This window comes from Dryobates pubescens, chromosome Z, assembly GCF_014839835.1.
Source record: "Dryobates pubescens isolate bDryPub1 chromosome Z, bDryPub1.pri, whole genome shotgun sequence".
In the NCBI taxonomy this organism is placed as follows: domain Eukaryota; kingdom Metazoa; phylum Chordata; class Aves; order Piciformes; family Picidae; genus Dryobates; species Dryobates pubescens.
In genome coordinates, this window is record NC_071657.1 from 29,151,659 (window position 1) to 29,168,476 (window position 16,818).

The window sequence follows — 16,818 nt, forward strand, 5'->3', positions numbered from 1 at the left end:
ACATTCAAGATCACCAGCAGAGGCAGCCAGTGGGTATTCAGATATCACACTGATGTCATGCCCACCACATAAGGGGAGGGCTAGCTGGGGCAAGTGCAGGTGCTTTGAGCAAGTGACTGTGGCATGGTTCAGGCAGTGGGGAAGGATCAGGCAGATGGGCTGAGCCGGGCAGTAGTGGTCAGTGCTCTGTTTTGCATCACTTGATAATGTTTTAGGTTATTTTTTTCCTTTTTTAAGTATTTGTGTAAACAGTCATTCATTTTCATTGTGTGGTTTTTGGTTTTTTGTTTGTTTGTTTGATTGATTTTATTTGGTTTGGTTTTTTTGTAGGTAAATGCTCATGGTGAAACAGTTAAGTCACTGTGCTTCAGTTACCTGACAATCCTACAGAAGGTTGCAAATCATGCAGCTCTGTTGCAGACAGACAACACTAGCAAGCAGCAGGTTAGTTTCGGAGGTATCTGAAAACGGACCTGTGGAAAATTGGATGGAAAACTTTGGGAGAAAATGGCTGCTGTAGCACTAAGTAACTGAAATTGAGATATTTTGCAAAATTCTTTTTCCATTCAGTAATTCAGAATGCAGCTTTTTTAGATAAAGGTGTTACACAACAGTATGTCCATTTAGTTGATGCATATCTGTAAATAAGGATTGTAGAAACATTGGAGAGTTTGGGGAGTCCTTTGTAGTGATTTGTAGTAGTGCCACTTGTGTTCCACTAATGACAAGTGCCTAGGAAGAGGAATGTCTTGCTGCAAATGAATAGTAGGTAATTAGAATGTGGTTGGGTTTTGTTTTCTCTAGTATGTTATATTCAGAGCTGATCTTCCTTGAATAATGAGAAACATGCTTTAGTGGAAAATGCTTAACAAGAGAACAGTTAATCTTTTTACTGTGGCAAGTAACCTACAAGACCCACAAAGTGCAGAATTTTCAAAAATGCTTGTATGTGATCCTTGAGATCCAAGAATGAGCAAAGGGAAAGGGATTTTGCCACTTCTTCTCAGAAGCCACAAATGAATACACATTAGGAAATCTTAGCTAATTTTGGCAAGTTTGTTCCATCAAAGCAGTTTTGCTTTTCAGGAAATGTTGCTGTTAGTGTCCAGTGCCTTATGTGCAATATATATCCAAATGTTTCATTGTTGCCTTTTTTTATATTGTGTGTATACTTTTTGTTGCAATAACATCTGAAAGCTTAAATAGCCACTGAAATAACATTATTTGAGAATTACTGTATTTTACAGCTTGTGTAATTTCTAACTCCTCCAAGATCTACTGAAAAAAAAGTACTATTTTATAATATTTCTTACATTTAGTATTAAAGTGCATTACCAGTGTTAGGTGAGAGGATAAATCTTTTCTGCTCCTCTGGAAAAGTACACTTGAAGTGTGTGGCCATGTTTAGGTTCAGAGTTACCAAAATTCTAACAGTGGATCTTTACATGGCTTTTGAGCAGTTTAAATGCGTTTACCATGCTGGGTTTTGTTGTATCCATTGGACAGCATGTAATTCCCATACTGGTTTGTCATGCCCAAGAATCAAGAGAAATGCTGGTATGCAACTGTTGAGTAACACAAACCTCAAAATAACAGAATGTTTGAGGCTGACAATTCAGGCCAGTTCTATTTCAGTCTTTGTCCAGGAGAAGAAATTTTGGCCTTCTCTCCTCTGGTAACAAGAACCCACAGTTTCACATTAAGATCCTTGTTTTCTGTTTTAAATGAGGCAGACCAAAACACACAGGAGATGTTTTATCATTACCTCTGTAGTGAACTGAATAAAACACACAACTCTTTCTGCTTCAGTTAGATTCAACAAATCACTTGTTTCAACCTGTTTAACTCTTTGTATGGCTTACTTATATCCCAGTGTAGCTGTAATTTTTAATGCCTATTCAGACTTTTTGCTTTCTTTCCAGGAAGCACATATCAAACGGCTGTGCAGCCAGTTGTCTTCCAGTTTTCCAGATTTTGTGCAGTTAAGGAAAGATGCAGCCTTTGAAACAATTTCAGATCCAAAGTACAGTGGGAAAATGAAGGTAAAGTGTTTATTAGAAGAAAAGTAAGTATTAGTAATGGTAATAAAAAAGAAAAACATCCTAGATTTCAGAGTGTTCCAGAAGCTGAGAGTAACTGGAGGATGAGAAGTTAGGCAGAATGCAGAAAATATGGTATTTTTGCTGTCTAAAATCGTAGCTGTTCAGAGTTGCTGGTTGGGACTGTTGGGAAGCCAGTGGCAGGGCTATTTTCTGTAACAGTAATGGTTGTTATTGATTTAGTGATTTGTTATTATGCAGGCAACATCTTTCTTTTCTGTTACTTCTGTTACTACATACATACTCTTAAAGTTGATTTTCATGAGGTAGGTATTGTTAAATTACCTATGAGCAAATATTTAGTACATATCCATACAAACATGTTTTCAGTGGTGCTTATGAAACTCTTATTTTATTGGTTAAAATTGATTTTGCTTCCTCTTTGAAATTTGCCTGTTGAGGCTGTTGCATACATCACTCCAGCACTTTTACAACATTTTCAATATGTCATGGTAATGAGCAACACAGGCAAGCAAAAATGCCCGAGTTAAGACGGAAGTTCCAACATTATGTGTCTTTAAAGCCTACAACTTTACAGACCTGTCTATTGGAATGAATCTATTCCAAACTATCTCCACAAGTCTTAGTTGCTTCTTGGACCGCATGGACTGCAGCATCTTCTCAGTCATGTAGCCAGCTGTGGCCCTGTGGACTATGTGTTACATTGACTGGTAGCAAACTGAGTTGGCAAGAGAGTTGAGTCTGTGGTCGTCTTAAGTATGCTGACACTATGCTGATGGCTTGATATTGATGAGATGGCAGGCAGACTGAATGTTCACTTCAATGCTGAGGAGATCCGCACAGTTAGAAAGACAAGTCTCTCAGCTACTGGTATATAAGTTCAGGTCAGTTGGCTTTTCTAGATAAATTGCCCAAGCATAAGTAGAATGAGATGAGGAATATGTGGTTAAAAATAGAGAGCTACTAGTATGGTAATTGCTTCTGAGGCTTTTTGATTGTTTGTGAACCCTCTAATCCTGATTTTCATTGTCTCACTACAGACTTTCTGATATATTGTGCTTTTTATTTGCTTTATGTTTTTAATCCTTTAGCTTTTTGTTCTATATTGATCAATTTTCATGCATTTTAAGAAAACATGTTGTATAGATTTAAAAAAAGCCACTGAACAAAATAAGCTAAAGATACCCACAACTCCTGAAAGCCCCAAACTAAATAAGAACATGTTTTGAGAAGATCCATTTAAATAAATAATATTTTTAGAAGTGCAGCATGTATCACAGGAAACTGGATTTTAAAATGCAGTTGTATTTTTGAAGTAATGTATGTAGTGAAAAGTATTTCTTCAGTATGGTTGGTAGGTGAGAGTTGAGTGCGGCGTAAATTTCTGTTGAAAAGTGAGAAAATAAATTATTAAAAGTGCTATAGTTGTTTCAAGGAACATTTTATTACTCTGTCCCTTTAAAAAAAGTAAAATCAGACACTACGCTGCAGCAGAAGCAGGTTAAGATACAAAACAGTGTGGACTTTTCTTTTCTCCTACATAAGGAATCAAATGAGGGGTTCTACTTGTTTTGTTTGGAATATGTCTGTTGCCACCTGTAAAAGCAGAATTGCTTGACTGTACGTGAGAGTGTGGCATATTGGTGCTTTAGTCCTGCCTTGTGCTGTGGCTGCCATCATCTCTGTGTTTTGCAAGCTGTGGCATTTACAATGTGCCACCTTAGGTTTTCTGTCTGAATTTGAGATACAACAAGAGCCTGGTAAAATTTGTCCCTGTAATCCAAATCTACACATATAAAGCTAATACATCCTCATTAGAGTGGGACGTGGGCAACAGATGTTATCTAAGTTTCAGAATTTTTGTGCAATTGTTACCTCATTTTCAGTTACACTACAGAGCACAGAGTTTTCAGAAGACTTTGTGTACACTTTGTATTGAAAGCTGAATTTCCTGCCTAGATTTTTAGCTTGAAATAGTTGAATATGTGAGAATTAAAATGAATGCGCTGCCTTGTTGGGAGACCGCCATTTTACTATCATGAAAGCTACAGTCATGGTACAGACAATCCCTTTTTCTCCTTTGTGTATTACCTCTGCACAGTACTCTGGAGCTGCTGTTGCCAGATGTGGACATGCTTATTTTGAAAATAACAGTATCGCTGTTATACACAAGGCTTTGGATTATTTGCTTCCCCACCAGAAGAACATTGTGTGTGGGCGAATTATTTCCATGTAGATGACTGAAAAATACTTATGTCCAGCATCTCCATTATCTTTGGCACATTTATTATGTTAGTAATGTGGGGGGTTTTGTTATGCCTCTGTTTGGCTTGGCAAGCAATTAATTACAGTGTAGTCTGTTTAAAGGTTGAAAACACAAGTGTGTGTGAGATGGCCTGTAGATAAAACCTCTTCATTTGTATTTTGTGGTTCATATACAGGTCCTTCAGCAGCTTTTAAATCACTTCAGAAAAAACAAGGATAAAGTTCTTCTTTTCTCCTTCTCCACAAAGGTGAGCTACATGTGATTTTTATCAACTAACTGCAGCAGTAACTTATGAAGCTTGAAGAACTGAGGTGACAGCTGGCACCCACATTTCCTTTCTCTATATACTGTGGGAAGTAAAAATGAGGACAGTGTACTACATTCCAGAAGTATATTGAAACCTTACATTATCTTATGATAAAAATAGCAGTTGCAAAAAAATTTTTAAAAAAGTAATGCTTTGCCTTCCTTAGAGCTTTTAAAAATCACTGTAATACCTCAGGTGTAGATAGCCAGTTTTGAGTTCATCTAAGTTAGAGCATTGTCACAGCAAATTGCAGCCAAAGTATCATGCAACCTTTGCATTCACACTGAAAGTAGTTAAATTTCGTCTGCTTTACTGGCTTTTCAGCAGCAGCAGTAATGAAACTTCAACCCTGAGACTTACTGGAAAACAAACCAGGGTTCAATTGGAGCAAGAGGTATATGCATAGTTCCCTTTTGAGGGAATTGCTCCTTGGTTTTCTTATTAGAGTGTAATGTGTTTCCTGATATGATTAGTCTGTAGTTTATTTGGGTATTTTTTTTACTTAAATATTGAAAAATAGTAGTGTGACAGTTTGGGGTCTTAAATGTTTAACCATTTTGTGACTTTAAGGAAGACTGCAATGCTCATGTGTCTTGGGCTGTGCTTCACAGTGTTCAAGACAGGAGATACTGCTGGTTACTGCAGTCTCTTTCACTCCATCCATCTGAACTCTGCCTTCCAGAGTGTTTCTCTGTGCTGGCTCATTTACTGTATTTCAAGTAATTTTAGCTTGCAAAGTTCACAGAATCACAGAATTTCAGGGGCTGTAAGGGACCTCAAAAGATCATGAAATTGGTAGGAAACTGCTTATGTAGCCTGACTACTTGTTGGATTAAATTGATTCAGCAATTATAGAGGAGGGTCAGGCAGCCAGAGTTGGAGAACCAACATTAAACATCTTGAGTGCTGTAGAATTGTAGCTAAAGAGTCAAGGGTATTGATTTCAAAATAGTGAAGATTAACTCTCATTTTGAATGTCTATTGAAAGTGCCAATGGCCTATTGAAAATATAGTTGAGAAACGTGGCCTCTGTGATTATGTTTAATTAGAAAGATAATGGTAAGCATATAATCACTTACTTATTTTTTTTTTACTTTATTCAGTTGCTAGATGTGCTGGAACAATATTGTATGGCATCTGGGCTAGATTATCGAAGACTTGATGGAACTACAAAATCCGAAGACAGGATCAGAATTGTAAGAGAGTTCAACACCGTTCAAGAAATTAACATATGTCTTGTATCTACAATGTAAGAAAATACAACTTAAAGTCTTTTTCATTTTGCCTTTGTAGTGTTTGATAATAGGCTATTTTGTATTTTGCTTGGTGGCCTTGTAAGGGATTACTTTTTTGAGAAATTTCATTGTTCTCTTGTCTTTTAGTAAACAGAGACTCACTGCTGTGTTCTGAAGATTCTCAAAACATCTGTCAACTTCCTTCTTTCCCCTCTCCTTTGCTTTATGAGGATTTTAAAGATGTGTAAGAAGGGGGTCTTCTGGTTTCTAGTTTTAAATTTCTGGGTGCTGTAGAAGTGAGGAAGCCATTTAAAAACATTATTATTAAAACTTTATTTTATCTCATTATCCATGAAAAGCTGTCAATTTATTGTGGACAACTCTATTTCCTTTATTGCAGTAGTAGAACTACCAAGTGAGTGTGAACATTAAGTATTCTATCAAACTGAAAGATTATCTGTTGGTGTTAATGTGTTTTATTAATATGTTAATAAGCATATGTCTATTTAAAGTACTCAAACAATCCTTGATTGTCTTTTAAAAATGTATTTACCCAGTACCTCTGCTTAGCACTTTATGATGGTTTGGGTATTTTGGTGCAATTCTCCTTACTTCCATGTTTCATCTTGGATGAAGTTTGTGACCAGACAAGGGCAGAAAGAATAAAAAGGAAAAACTGTAACCTTCCTCCCCAGAGGAAACCTCAGTGAAACTCCATGAAACATGCAAACACAATGTTCTTGCCTGTGCACTTGAGTGGACTTAGGAGGGTCCACACTCTGTTTAATTAGAAGTCAGATGTAATCTTAGAGATGATTGCAAGTACATGTCAGAACTGCCTTCAGATGCATATGGGAAGGGTTATGAAGAGATTTGTGGTGTTGATCAAGCACATTTGTTTGTAATCTCTGTCAACTGTGGAATGTGGCCATCCGCTTCCCTAAGACTTTCATGAATCCCTATTGCTTGTCTCTGAGGGCATCAGGGAATTATTGCATCTGTAGCATTTGGAAATACTCTAGTTTGTATATTTATTAGTCTAGTTTAGTTGTATAATCATAACCTTTTCAGTTTTCTTCCACTGATACATATGGAAATAAAAATGAAGGTCAGGTAATCGGAGATGGATTTTCTCTGTCAGTTATGAGAGTTTGAGTACAGTGACTGGTGAGCTTTCCATGCCTGCTGGTAGTGCTTGAGACTAGAGTCTTGGTTCTCTGGTTTGTAGTGTTTCACATCTGCTGAGTAAGTGCGAAGGTACAAACATTGATGGAATTGCAGTCAAAATAACTGTTTACTAAGCAAAACAGCAGGTGCAATTCTATGTCACAGATAATAAGAAGTGATCTTTTTGCTTGCTTGATATATAGTAATGGAAGCAGCTTTAATTTTATAATCCTTTGGAAGTCAGAAGGTAATTTATTCTAGTTCTATAACAGTTTCATCTTCCTCTTACTGAGATTTTGGGCATATCTTTAGTTCTTAATACATAGTAAGTTGATGGAATTGGGTCACACTCTTTTATCTTTCTTGCAAACTTTCTGGCCAGCATTTGTGTAATCAACTTTTATGCGATCTCAAGGTCCTATTGCTTGGAGAGCTACATGTTGATTTTTCTTGAAAATACTTGCACTGTCTTTTGGCTGCAGAAATGCATTCTGCAAAGGATGAAGTCCATGCATTATGATCTTGAGTCTCATTATATTCCACTGGCACAGTTAACATACAATTTGAAACAGGAAACTCCAGCCTATAAATTAATGACTTACAATGCAGACAATGATGATGACTTCACTGTTAAATTTACAGTGTTCCTGGTTTATATTCCACACCCCCCCCACCCCTTTTTTTTTTTTTTTTTTGTTAATACTGGCAAAATAGATTTTCTGCCTGGAAATGCCTATGTATTGCCCATAGATATTTGAAATCCTGATTTTAATTGTTTGGTGAGGCTTTTTGAGAAACAGGGTCTTAAACAATGAAGTAAAATAAATAACAATTGTCTATAACTGCAAGACTTCAGGTCAATCTATAATGTTAGCATCAAACATAGTTACATAGCTACCCATAATGCTTTTATTGTTAAGCATAACTAGCATAGCTGTAAGGAGAAATATATTTTGTGGGTGTTGAGAATGTATATGGTTTTCTTCAGAGCTTGTAAATTCCACCAAACCATTAGGTACAGACCATGAATTTCAGCCTTGAGCATTTTGGAAAAGTAGATATACATCTGTTGGAACTTCTAAAGCTCATGCAGTAAAATCTGTTTCAGAATACTTCAGTCCTGTGCAGGTTCTTTTTGGAAAATGTATTACTGTTTGGAAGAACAAGAGTTTTAGATATGCTTAGAAACATTAAAATAAGTGGTGGAGTTGCTACAACTTGATAGGAGAATGTCAGAGCTTGCAACTCCATTGTTTCTGCTTAGCCTCAAGAAGGGGAACTGTAGATGTACAATGCTGAATTCTGTGCAGTCCTGTGGAAGAAATAAGAACACTGAGGTTAAATCACTGTTTCCAGCTTTTCCACTCTAGTCTTTTTCTGTATTAGTTCCTTCAGAATAATTATAAATGAAAATATTTCTGCTTCTCAGTTTCCTTTATTATGTAAAGAGAAGTGCTTAGATGATGAAGAGATGATGGTTACAGAAATTAATAGTCAGGGTTTTACTGTATGCAGTACTTTTCTACCTGCAGCATTCTCAATTACTGTCTGTTACTGCGCTGCTGTCCATTATATTTTACTTTTACAGGGCTTCATTTAACTTGACCTCTTCACCATTGTGTTGCAAATCATTTTTAATGGGTACATAATTGCCTTCAAAGAACTTTTAGCCACAAGTCTTACTGAAACAGATAATTTTATACAAATACTTACCTTAGTAAATAGAATTGTATAATCAAAGGGTTCCTAATGTATTATTGCTGTTGTAACTTCTGAATATTGAGGTATTACGTTGTTAGTGATAGGATATAAAGCTAAGCAATTCATTTAACAAAAATGTGTGGTTTTAAGTAAGATGATCTCTTGAAAACTGTTGTTTGTAACTGAACCAGAAGCCTTTCACACAAGGGTCTTCATCTGAGTCATGCTGTAGTAATTTGTATGGACCATCTCACAGTAATAACTGACAGACAGTTAAAATTATAGCTAAAATTGAAGATACTCTTTACAATGCTCAAGTTATCTACTGCATTCATTCTGCCTGTGAAGGATATAGGAGCCATCTGTTTCTTGTTTGGAGTATGAGTTTTTGTGGCATACCTAAAAATTTTAAAAGGTAAAAAGCTGAGTATCCTGTTTAGTTAATTTTTCTAGTCAGTCTATTTTACTTGTGCTAAGGCTTAGCCCTAAGGTTTATTTATTATTTCAGTTCCAAATATTGCAACTTTTTATGAGAGAGTATTTGGAAAAATGTGTTGATTTATATTTCAGTCTAAGTGCAGGGTCAGTTGGGTAAGATGAGTCTGAATTCTGTCCTCACTAAAAAGCAATACATCAACATTCAAATTGCAGTAAGGTATGCTGAAAAATTAAAAAAGTTTTTACTCACCATTTCAAATATTGGTAGGTCCCCATGTCCTCTTCCTTTCCAGATGTAACTAACCCAGTGTCACACCAAACCTGGAAGGAAGAGGCCACAACTGTATTTATGTTGACAAGGATTTCATGAAGGCCATGAAGTGGTGGGGCTTTTCTGTGGTTTAAGGTGGTGAAACTGGTTTCTCTGTGATCCTAGACAGAGGTAGACAATTGATGGTAGACAATTTTCTTACAGTGACATTCTTCTTGTAATGATGGGTATAAATGTTGTCTGTATACAGCTGTATGGCCAGGTGTATTTTAACAGTTGACTTTCATACCACACAAGTATACTTGTGACAGTTGTTAATTCTTACAGATGTGATATACCCTAGACTACAATTAGTTTATACTTTGTATTTAAGCTAGTGTGGTGGTTTTGCATCACACAGAATTTGGAATTTACCCTAGAGAAGTAAATAACCACATTGCACAGAATTTGGAAGTTAAATGAAAATAGTATGTACAATAAAAGTAATCCAAACTAAAAATAAAAGGTAATAAATACATACGTATACATACATTTAACCCAACAATAGCTCAGACTCCCCTCGTCAAAGCCTGGAGGCTGTTGTGTGGCTGACAATTACTATCTTTCCCCATCCCCGCCACTGTTCTTACCATAACCCATACAAAGCAAGGAGCAGAAAAGCAAGCAAAGTGCAGAAGGGGAGAAGGGGGGAAAAAGAGAGAGACCAAGCTGTACTTCAGTTGATAGAGAAACTTGCAGGGCAAATGGGAGGGGATGCAGATATTTTGCAATGTCTGGTTCAGCCCTTTGGGAAAGCCCAGCACCCCTGGATTCTGGAACCCTCTAGAAACTTTTTATTTACAATAATATTAGACCTAAACCTGTAACAGCTAGTTTTCCTGCTTCCATAAAGTTAACAGGCATAAAAATGGTTATGAATTTCAGTATAATTCTTAGGGGAGCTGGCTTGTGTAGGGCTCAGTGGATGTGAAGTATCACTGGTAAATTTTTCTGTAATAAGGTGATAACCGTTATAATTCAGCTCGTCTTACAGTTTGTAATCTTCTTAACATTTCAGTGAGAAAACTCCATTTTACATCAGTGATTATTTAAGAGTTGTTGGTTATTAACACAGCAGTAACTCAAAGCTGTACCCCTATTTTTTATTTCTTTTTGAATGCTGGGGAAGGGTATGGTGATGGCAGACCTAATATACTTGTAAAAAGTCAGAACCATATTGTTTTTCTTACTGTCAAATAGTTCTGTTTTCTCATTTTTACATTTTCAGGGCTGGTGGACTGGGTCTTAATTTTGTTGGTGCCAATGTTGTTATACTCTTTGATCCTACATGGAACCCTGCAAATGATCTTCAAGCTATTGACAGGTATACCCTCAAGATACAGGAATTGGTCCTTACCGTACTCTTTTTTGCACTGATTCTGACCAACTAAAATTTTTCTCCTGGAATAGATTTTTCAAGTAGTGTGACTTGTCCTGAGGACAGCAAGAAATCTCCAGCTAATTTTTTTTTTTTTTAATTTTTTTTTTTTTTTTAGCTTTGATGTTCTTACTTTTAACCTTGAATTTTGTTCTTGTTTTATATTTTACTTTTGTGGTGATATTATGCTGAGCTTATTTAACAAAATTAATAAAAATCCATAGTTACTGTAACTTTTGATGCTCTCCGGAAGGTGTATGTATGTATGTGTATCCGGATGGCACCTTTCCTGTGTTTGTCAGGACAGAACAAGTTACAGCTGACCCTAGTTCAAGTGATGATCTGAATTCCAGAATCCTTAAAGAAAAACAGTTATGTTCTCTTCTGCTTCACCCTTGTGGAGATTACTGTCTTTTCAGTATTTACTTCCATCTCTGATATTATGCCATTGGAGTATTTCCAGGAATCTGATTTTTTTTCTTTCAATGCTTTTTGACTGTAGGCTGTTGCCCTAAAAGAGCATTGGAAGCCTTCAGAATTCAGTAGATTTATGTATCTTCACAAGCAGAAATCAATTTGTTTCTACTGTCCTATGCCATTACGTAATTCCATTTTAAGGGTCTTTATGAATTCTGAGAGGTGTTTACATGCATCTGTTCTACAAAAATATGCATGTCAGAAATGTGTATTATTGGAAGGGACTGGTTTGTAAGGTTACATTTCTATAAATTGATTCAGCCTCTCTTGAATTCTTGGGATGTAATCTATTAGGAGTCTTAGAATTTACCATTTAGATAGAACACAGTTCATTAGCTGTTTTTATGATGTTGTAACTTGCAGAGTGCTTTATAAAGTTAAGAAAGAACAGACTGCTTCAAGCAATGCCTCAAGTAATCCATGATCTAACTCCTCTATAATGCAAATAGGAGGCTATCTTGTTCAAGAGCAGATGGAGGCAGAGAGGGGAAAAGGAACACCTGAGAAAACATAGTGGAAGATGTGTTTTCATGAGAAATGGGAGACAGGCATTGTGATACAAATGGGGAGAAAGCTTTTTCAGCTGGATAATGTCTTGTTTTATTGGAATGCTTTTATTTATTTATTTGTTTGTTTATTTAACTAGTCCTAAGAGTAGAGGGTTTTTTTTCCCACTGATAAAAATGTTTTTTAATATGCCATTGTCCTTACAGAGCTTATAGGATTGGCCAGTACAAAGCAGTTAAAGTATTTAGATTGATATCCTTGGGAACGGTAGAAGAGCTGATGTACTTGCGACAAGTTTATAAACAGGTAAAGTTCATGAAGTTCATTTGAGCTCTTTTTAGTGTTTCCAATGACTGAAAGCTATGCTAGCCTATAGCAAAATTGTAATTTACCTTGCTTTTATGGTATATGTTGTTACCTTAACTTATAAAGCAGAGATATGCAATTTAGAAATTGTCAAAGAACAAAGCGGAGTTAATTTCTGTTCAAGTTTTTCTGTAACTTTTGACATATTAATTGTGCAATATACATTAATGAGGCTATATAGGGTACTGTTTTATATGAAGACTTGTGAAATATATCCATGAGAGTTGTATTTAGTTTCTGCAGCAGTCAATTTAGTCAGCTTGCTTTTATGAAGGGTTGGTGAAAATAGAGCAGAAAGAAGGCATGGCTGCCGTCCTACTTGTACAAACTTGCTTGTAAAAGAAGGGGAAAACAACTTGTGCTGTTGCCTGTTATGAATATGATAAGTGATGTTGCTTGGCAGAACACCTCACTTGAAACACTTTTCTTTCTGATTTTTTCTACTAGTATTGGTAGGCTTAAACATCTGAGACTGGGGGTGGGGAAGTATGTGATTTGAGGAACACATAATCTAGTAACTGCTACCTGATGAGACCAGAATTAAAAAAATAAAAGCAAACTTAAACAGCAAAGAGCAGATTGAAGAATAATGAGAAACCATATGAAATATGAGCTTGTTTTTCTTAACAGAATCTGCAAGTAAAGAAATAGGACATTATATTTTAAGATGAATAGAATAGAATAGAATAGACCTGGTTGGAAGAGACCCTCAAGATCATCATATCCAACCTATCAACTAATCCAACCCACCTAATCAACTAAACCATGCAACCAAGCACCCCATCAAGTCTCCTCCTGAGCACCTCCAATGATGGCGACTCCACCACTTCCCCAGGCAGCCCATTCCAATGGGCAATCACTCTCTCTGTGTAGAACTTCTTCCTAACCTCCAGCCTAAACCTCCCCTGGAGCAGCCTGAGACTGTGTCCTCTTGTTCTGGTGCTGGCTGCCAGGGAGAAGAGACCAACATCCACCTGTCTACAACCTCCCTTAAGGTAGTTGTAGAGAGCAGTAAGGTCACCCCTGAGTCTCCTCTTCTCCAGCCTAAGCACCCCCAGCTCCCTCAGCCTCTCCTCATAGGGCTTGTGTTCCAAACCCCTCACCAACTTTGTTGCCCTTCTCTGGACACGCTCCAGCAAGTCAACATCCTTCCTAAACTGAGGGGCCTAGAACTGGGCACAGGACTCATGGTGTGGCCTAACCAGTGCAGTGTGCAGGGGGAGAATCACCTCCCTGCTCCTGCTGTCCACACTATTCCTGATGCAGGCCAGGATGCCATTGGCCCTCCTGGCTGCCTGGGCACACTGCAGGTTCATGTTCAGCCTACCATCGTCCAGTACCCCCAGGTCCCTCTCTGCCTGGCCGCTAAAGACCTAAGGTGCTAGCATTACAGGCATGTGAACTTGGAGAAGGGAAGAAACTTGATGAGCTACAGTTGTCCTGAAGAATACATTGCATATAAAAGACAAGGTAGATCACTTCACTGGGCAAGTGTTAGAATATGTTAAAGAAAGCTTTATGAAATTTAATTAACATAGTAATTTGAATGTTTTTCCATAAATAGGAAAAAAAATGATAACACATCTTCAGTAACATGCACCCTGTTGTAGCTAAATTTTTTACAAGGAGATTGGAGGATAGGTAAGTGGGGAAATGCAATAGTATACAGATTGTCATTGTCCTCCTGTCCTGTTTTTAACACATTTTCCTCTAACAAGGCTCACTCCCATGAATGGGAGTGAGAGAAATACACGAAAAATCCTATTGGTTGAGATAAGAGGAGTTTAATGGTATAATACAATGTACAATTACCCTAGCTTATTTCACAGAAAAAGAGGAAGCAGCAGCAGAAGCAATCCAACCATAAAATGAACCCGCAAGCTTATAGTCAACCCAGCCAAACAGACCTACACTCCAAAACTGGAAACAGCCCCAGACACAGGAAGCCAATCAGATTACAATCTGAACTATAAGCCCCATGATGCTTTGCTCTACCTGGCACTTCTGATTTTAAAGCTGGCCTGATGTCAGCATGGTATTGAATACTATTAGCTGGTCTAGGTTCCAAGATGTCTGATTTTGTGTAACAGAATATAGAAAATCCACATTTGCTCTCAGTAGTGTGTGTAGCCTGCTTTAAAATGCTCCTTTTGAAATTTTGATTAAATTCAATGTTTCATAGAAGCCAAAAAGCCATGTGAGTTCAGTTGATTTTGACAAAACAGTCTAACTTAAATGAGGAAACTTGCTAAGAAGTTAAAAGAAGTATGCGAGGACTGAAGTGCTTACAGTTAATTGGGCAGTTTATAGAAACTATCAGAAGCCCAGAATGAAAAAGGCCTTGTATTAATGTTTGAAATCATACTATTACGAAGCAAGTTAAATATAAAACATGGTAATTCCAAGAACTATTTCTAAAGGACAGTGGTCTGAAAACATAAAAGCTAATAATTTAGGTTTTTGAAAACATCAGAAGCAGGACTTGTAATATTTTATGGCCATGACTTTTTAGTGAGGTTTAAAGGAGTGTTCATGGAAAAGCTTAGAGAGCATCCTGTTCCTGTTTCTCTTATGTGAAATACTTGCAAGGATTCATTTCAACAGCAACTATAAGTAGGAGAGGTCTCAGAAAGGCTAACAAAATGAACAAAACCAGATTACGGTATACTGTATTCACTGAAATCCTGAAGGAAGTTGTGCTTCACAGAGGTCTTTGGAGTTGGTGATCTTGTAGACAAAGAAGACCTGGGTATTGTTTGGATTTCCAAATGGCATGCATATAACTTATAGAAAGGTTCCTGTGCATTTATTTTTTCTCGAAGTTAACATGTATTTTTCAAGCTGAATAAGAAGCAACAAGCACAATAATTGTAAATATAGGGTCTGGGTTTTATGTTGTTTTGTTTGGGGTTTTTATTTAGTCTACATTTGGATTGCATTCCGTGATGTTAACATTTAAGCAAAGTTAGGAAATTTTCAATAAGTTATGATGAAAATGCATTCTTCTGCAATGGAAAATTCAGAAACTGTGAATGCATGTGGACATGTGACTTTTGGTGAATGATGTAAATGTGCTCTCAGCTAAATGTTGTCATCCATCCTTTTCTTGAAATTAATGTGAGAATGCGTTACCAGGTTTGTAGTGTATTCTTACTGAGAGATCTACTTGATGTTAAAGTTGCTGACTTGTTTTTTATTAGTGGTGTTGAGTTGTCTGACAGTCATGTGTGATTGAAAAATCTACTGTAAGTAAAATTGAAATTAACAGAAATTCGAATCAACTATATATAAATTATATATAATATCTTACTTTTTAAAATGCCATTTAAAAAATATGTAAACTGTGCTTAGATAAAGTAGAATTTGACTGTGTGGTTATTGGTCTACATAATTCAAGAGGTGTCTGTCTAGGAAAATACCTGTTTAGTGCTAGAACTAGAAATGAATAGAACTGAAGAACTGCGAACTGCTTAGAGGCAATTACAAAAATTATTCCAGGTCTGGTATCCATAAAACCATGGTTTAGACAGACCAATTATGTAAGTATTGAGAGACTGCAGTCATTGGAATGCAGCTAAACCTGCTTGGCTTCAAAAACATTTTAATTCTGCCTGACAAACTATTAACTTATTTTTCCTTTTCACCTAGAAGGTTATGAAATTCACTTCTATTTAGTCAACTAATCAAGTGTGCATAATAATTAATATATTCAGAGATCAGTAGGAGTAATTTTGTGGCTTTATTTAGTCCTTGACAAGTAAGTACGCAGTGCAAAGGAGTGTGAAGAAAACAGCAAGAATGTAGTATTGAGGAGAGATGAGGAATCCAGATACGTAGAAGTATCAGTAGTATGTATAGTAAATATCTGATGTTAGACAACAATGAAGAAAAAAGATTTTTGTTTTAAATTTATTTTTAATTCAGTAAACCAAAGCAGGTTGATATTATACCCTAATCTATTCCACCAGAATCTGCCTGGAAAATTAAAACAAAATACCCTCCCTTAGGAATTTCTGCGTGTTCCAGCTAAAGCTGTGTATATAATGTGAATGCCAGGAAATTCTGACATGTCACTGAAGCAACCACTTCTGAAATCCCTTGTGTTGTTCTGTTTTAGCAACTCCACTGTGCAGTGGTTGGAAGTGAAAATGCCAAACGGTATTTCGAGGCAGTGCAAGGATCGAAGGAACATCAAGGAGAGCTGTTTGGGATCCATAACCTTTTCAGATTTAGGACTCATGGGTCCTGTCTTACCAAAGACATCCTGGAGGTGTGAAGTCCAACCTTTTAACTTTGGGATATCAGTTTTATGTTTTCCCTTTCCTCTTGAGATCTTTTGTCATAATTTTGAATAGAAACACTTTATGAAACAGAATGGGGAAACTTAAGTAGTACTTGACTAGGCTGTGCCTTAAGTGAAATAGTCTCTGTGTAATTGCTCACTCTGGTAAAGACCAGAGTGAGCAAATTTCCTTCCATTAAACAAAAATCTGAAGAAAGTTTTTATTATGGTTTTCCAAAGTTTGGTAATATATTTATCTTCTCTAACATTTTTGTGATATTTTCACATATTGTCAACTTCACACAGATGCCTTTTATGCATCAG

At 36.6% G+C, this 16,818-nt stretch overlaps 1 protein-coding gene across 1 annotated transcript in view; it reads left to right on the plus strand.

The window, feature by feature from the left end:
* The window catches only part of ERCC6L2 (ERCC excision repair 6 like 2), a 33,985-nt gene extending 17,497 nt beyond the window's left edge, over positions 1 to 16,488 (plus strand). Inside the window, exons 8-14 of the mRNA XM_009898884.2 lie at positions 331 to 444; positions 1,923 to 2,042; positions 4,502 to 4,573; positions 5,737 to 5,882; positions 10,713 to 10,808; positions 12,053 to 12,152; positions 16,330 to 16,488. Of these exons, the coding sequence (XP_009897186.2) occupies positions 331 to 444; positions 1,923 to 2,042; positions 4,502 to 4,573; positions 5,737 to 5,882; positions 10,713 to 10,808; positions 12,053 to 12,152; positions 16,330 to 16,488 (807 nt within the window). The remainder of the gene's footprint in view (positions 1 to 330; positions 445 to 1,922; positions 2,043 to 4,501; positions 4,574 to 5,736; positions 5,883 to 10,712; positions 10,809 to 12,052; positions 12,153 to 16,329) is intronic.
* Positions 16,489 to 16,818: the final 330 nt, after the last annotated feature.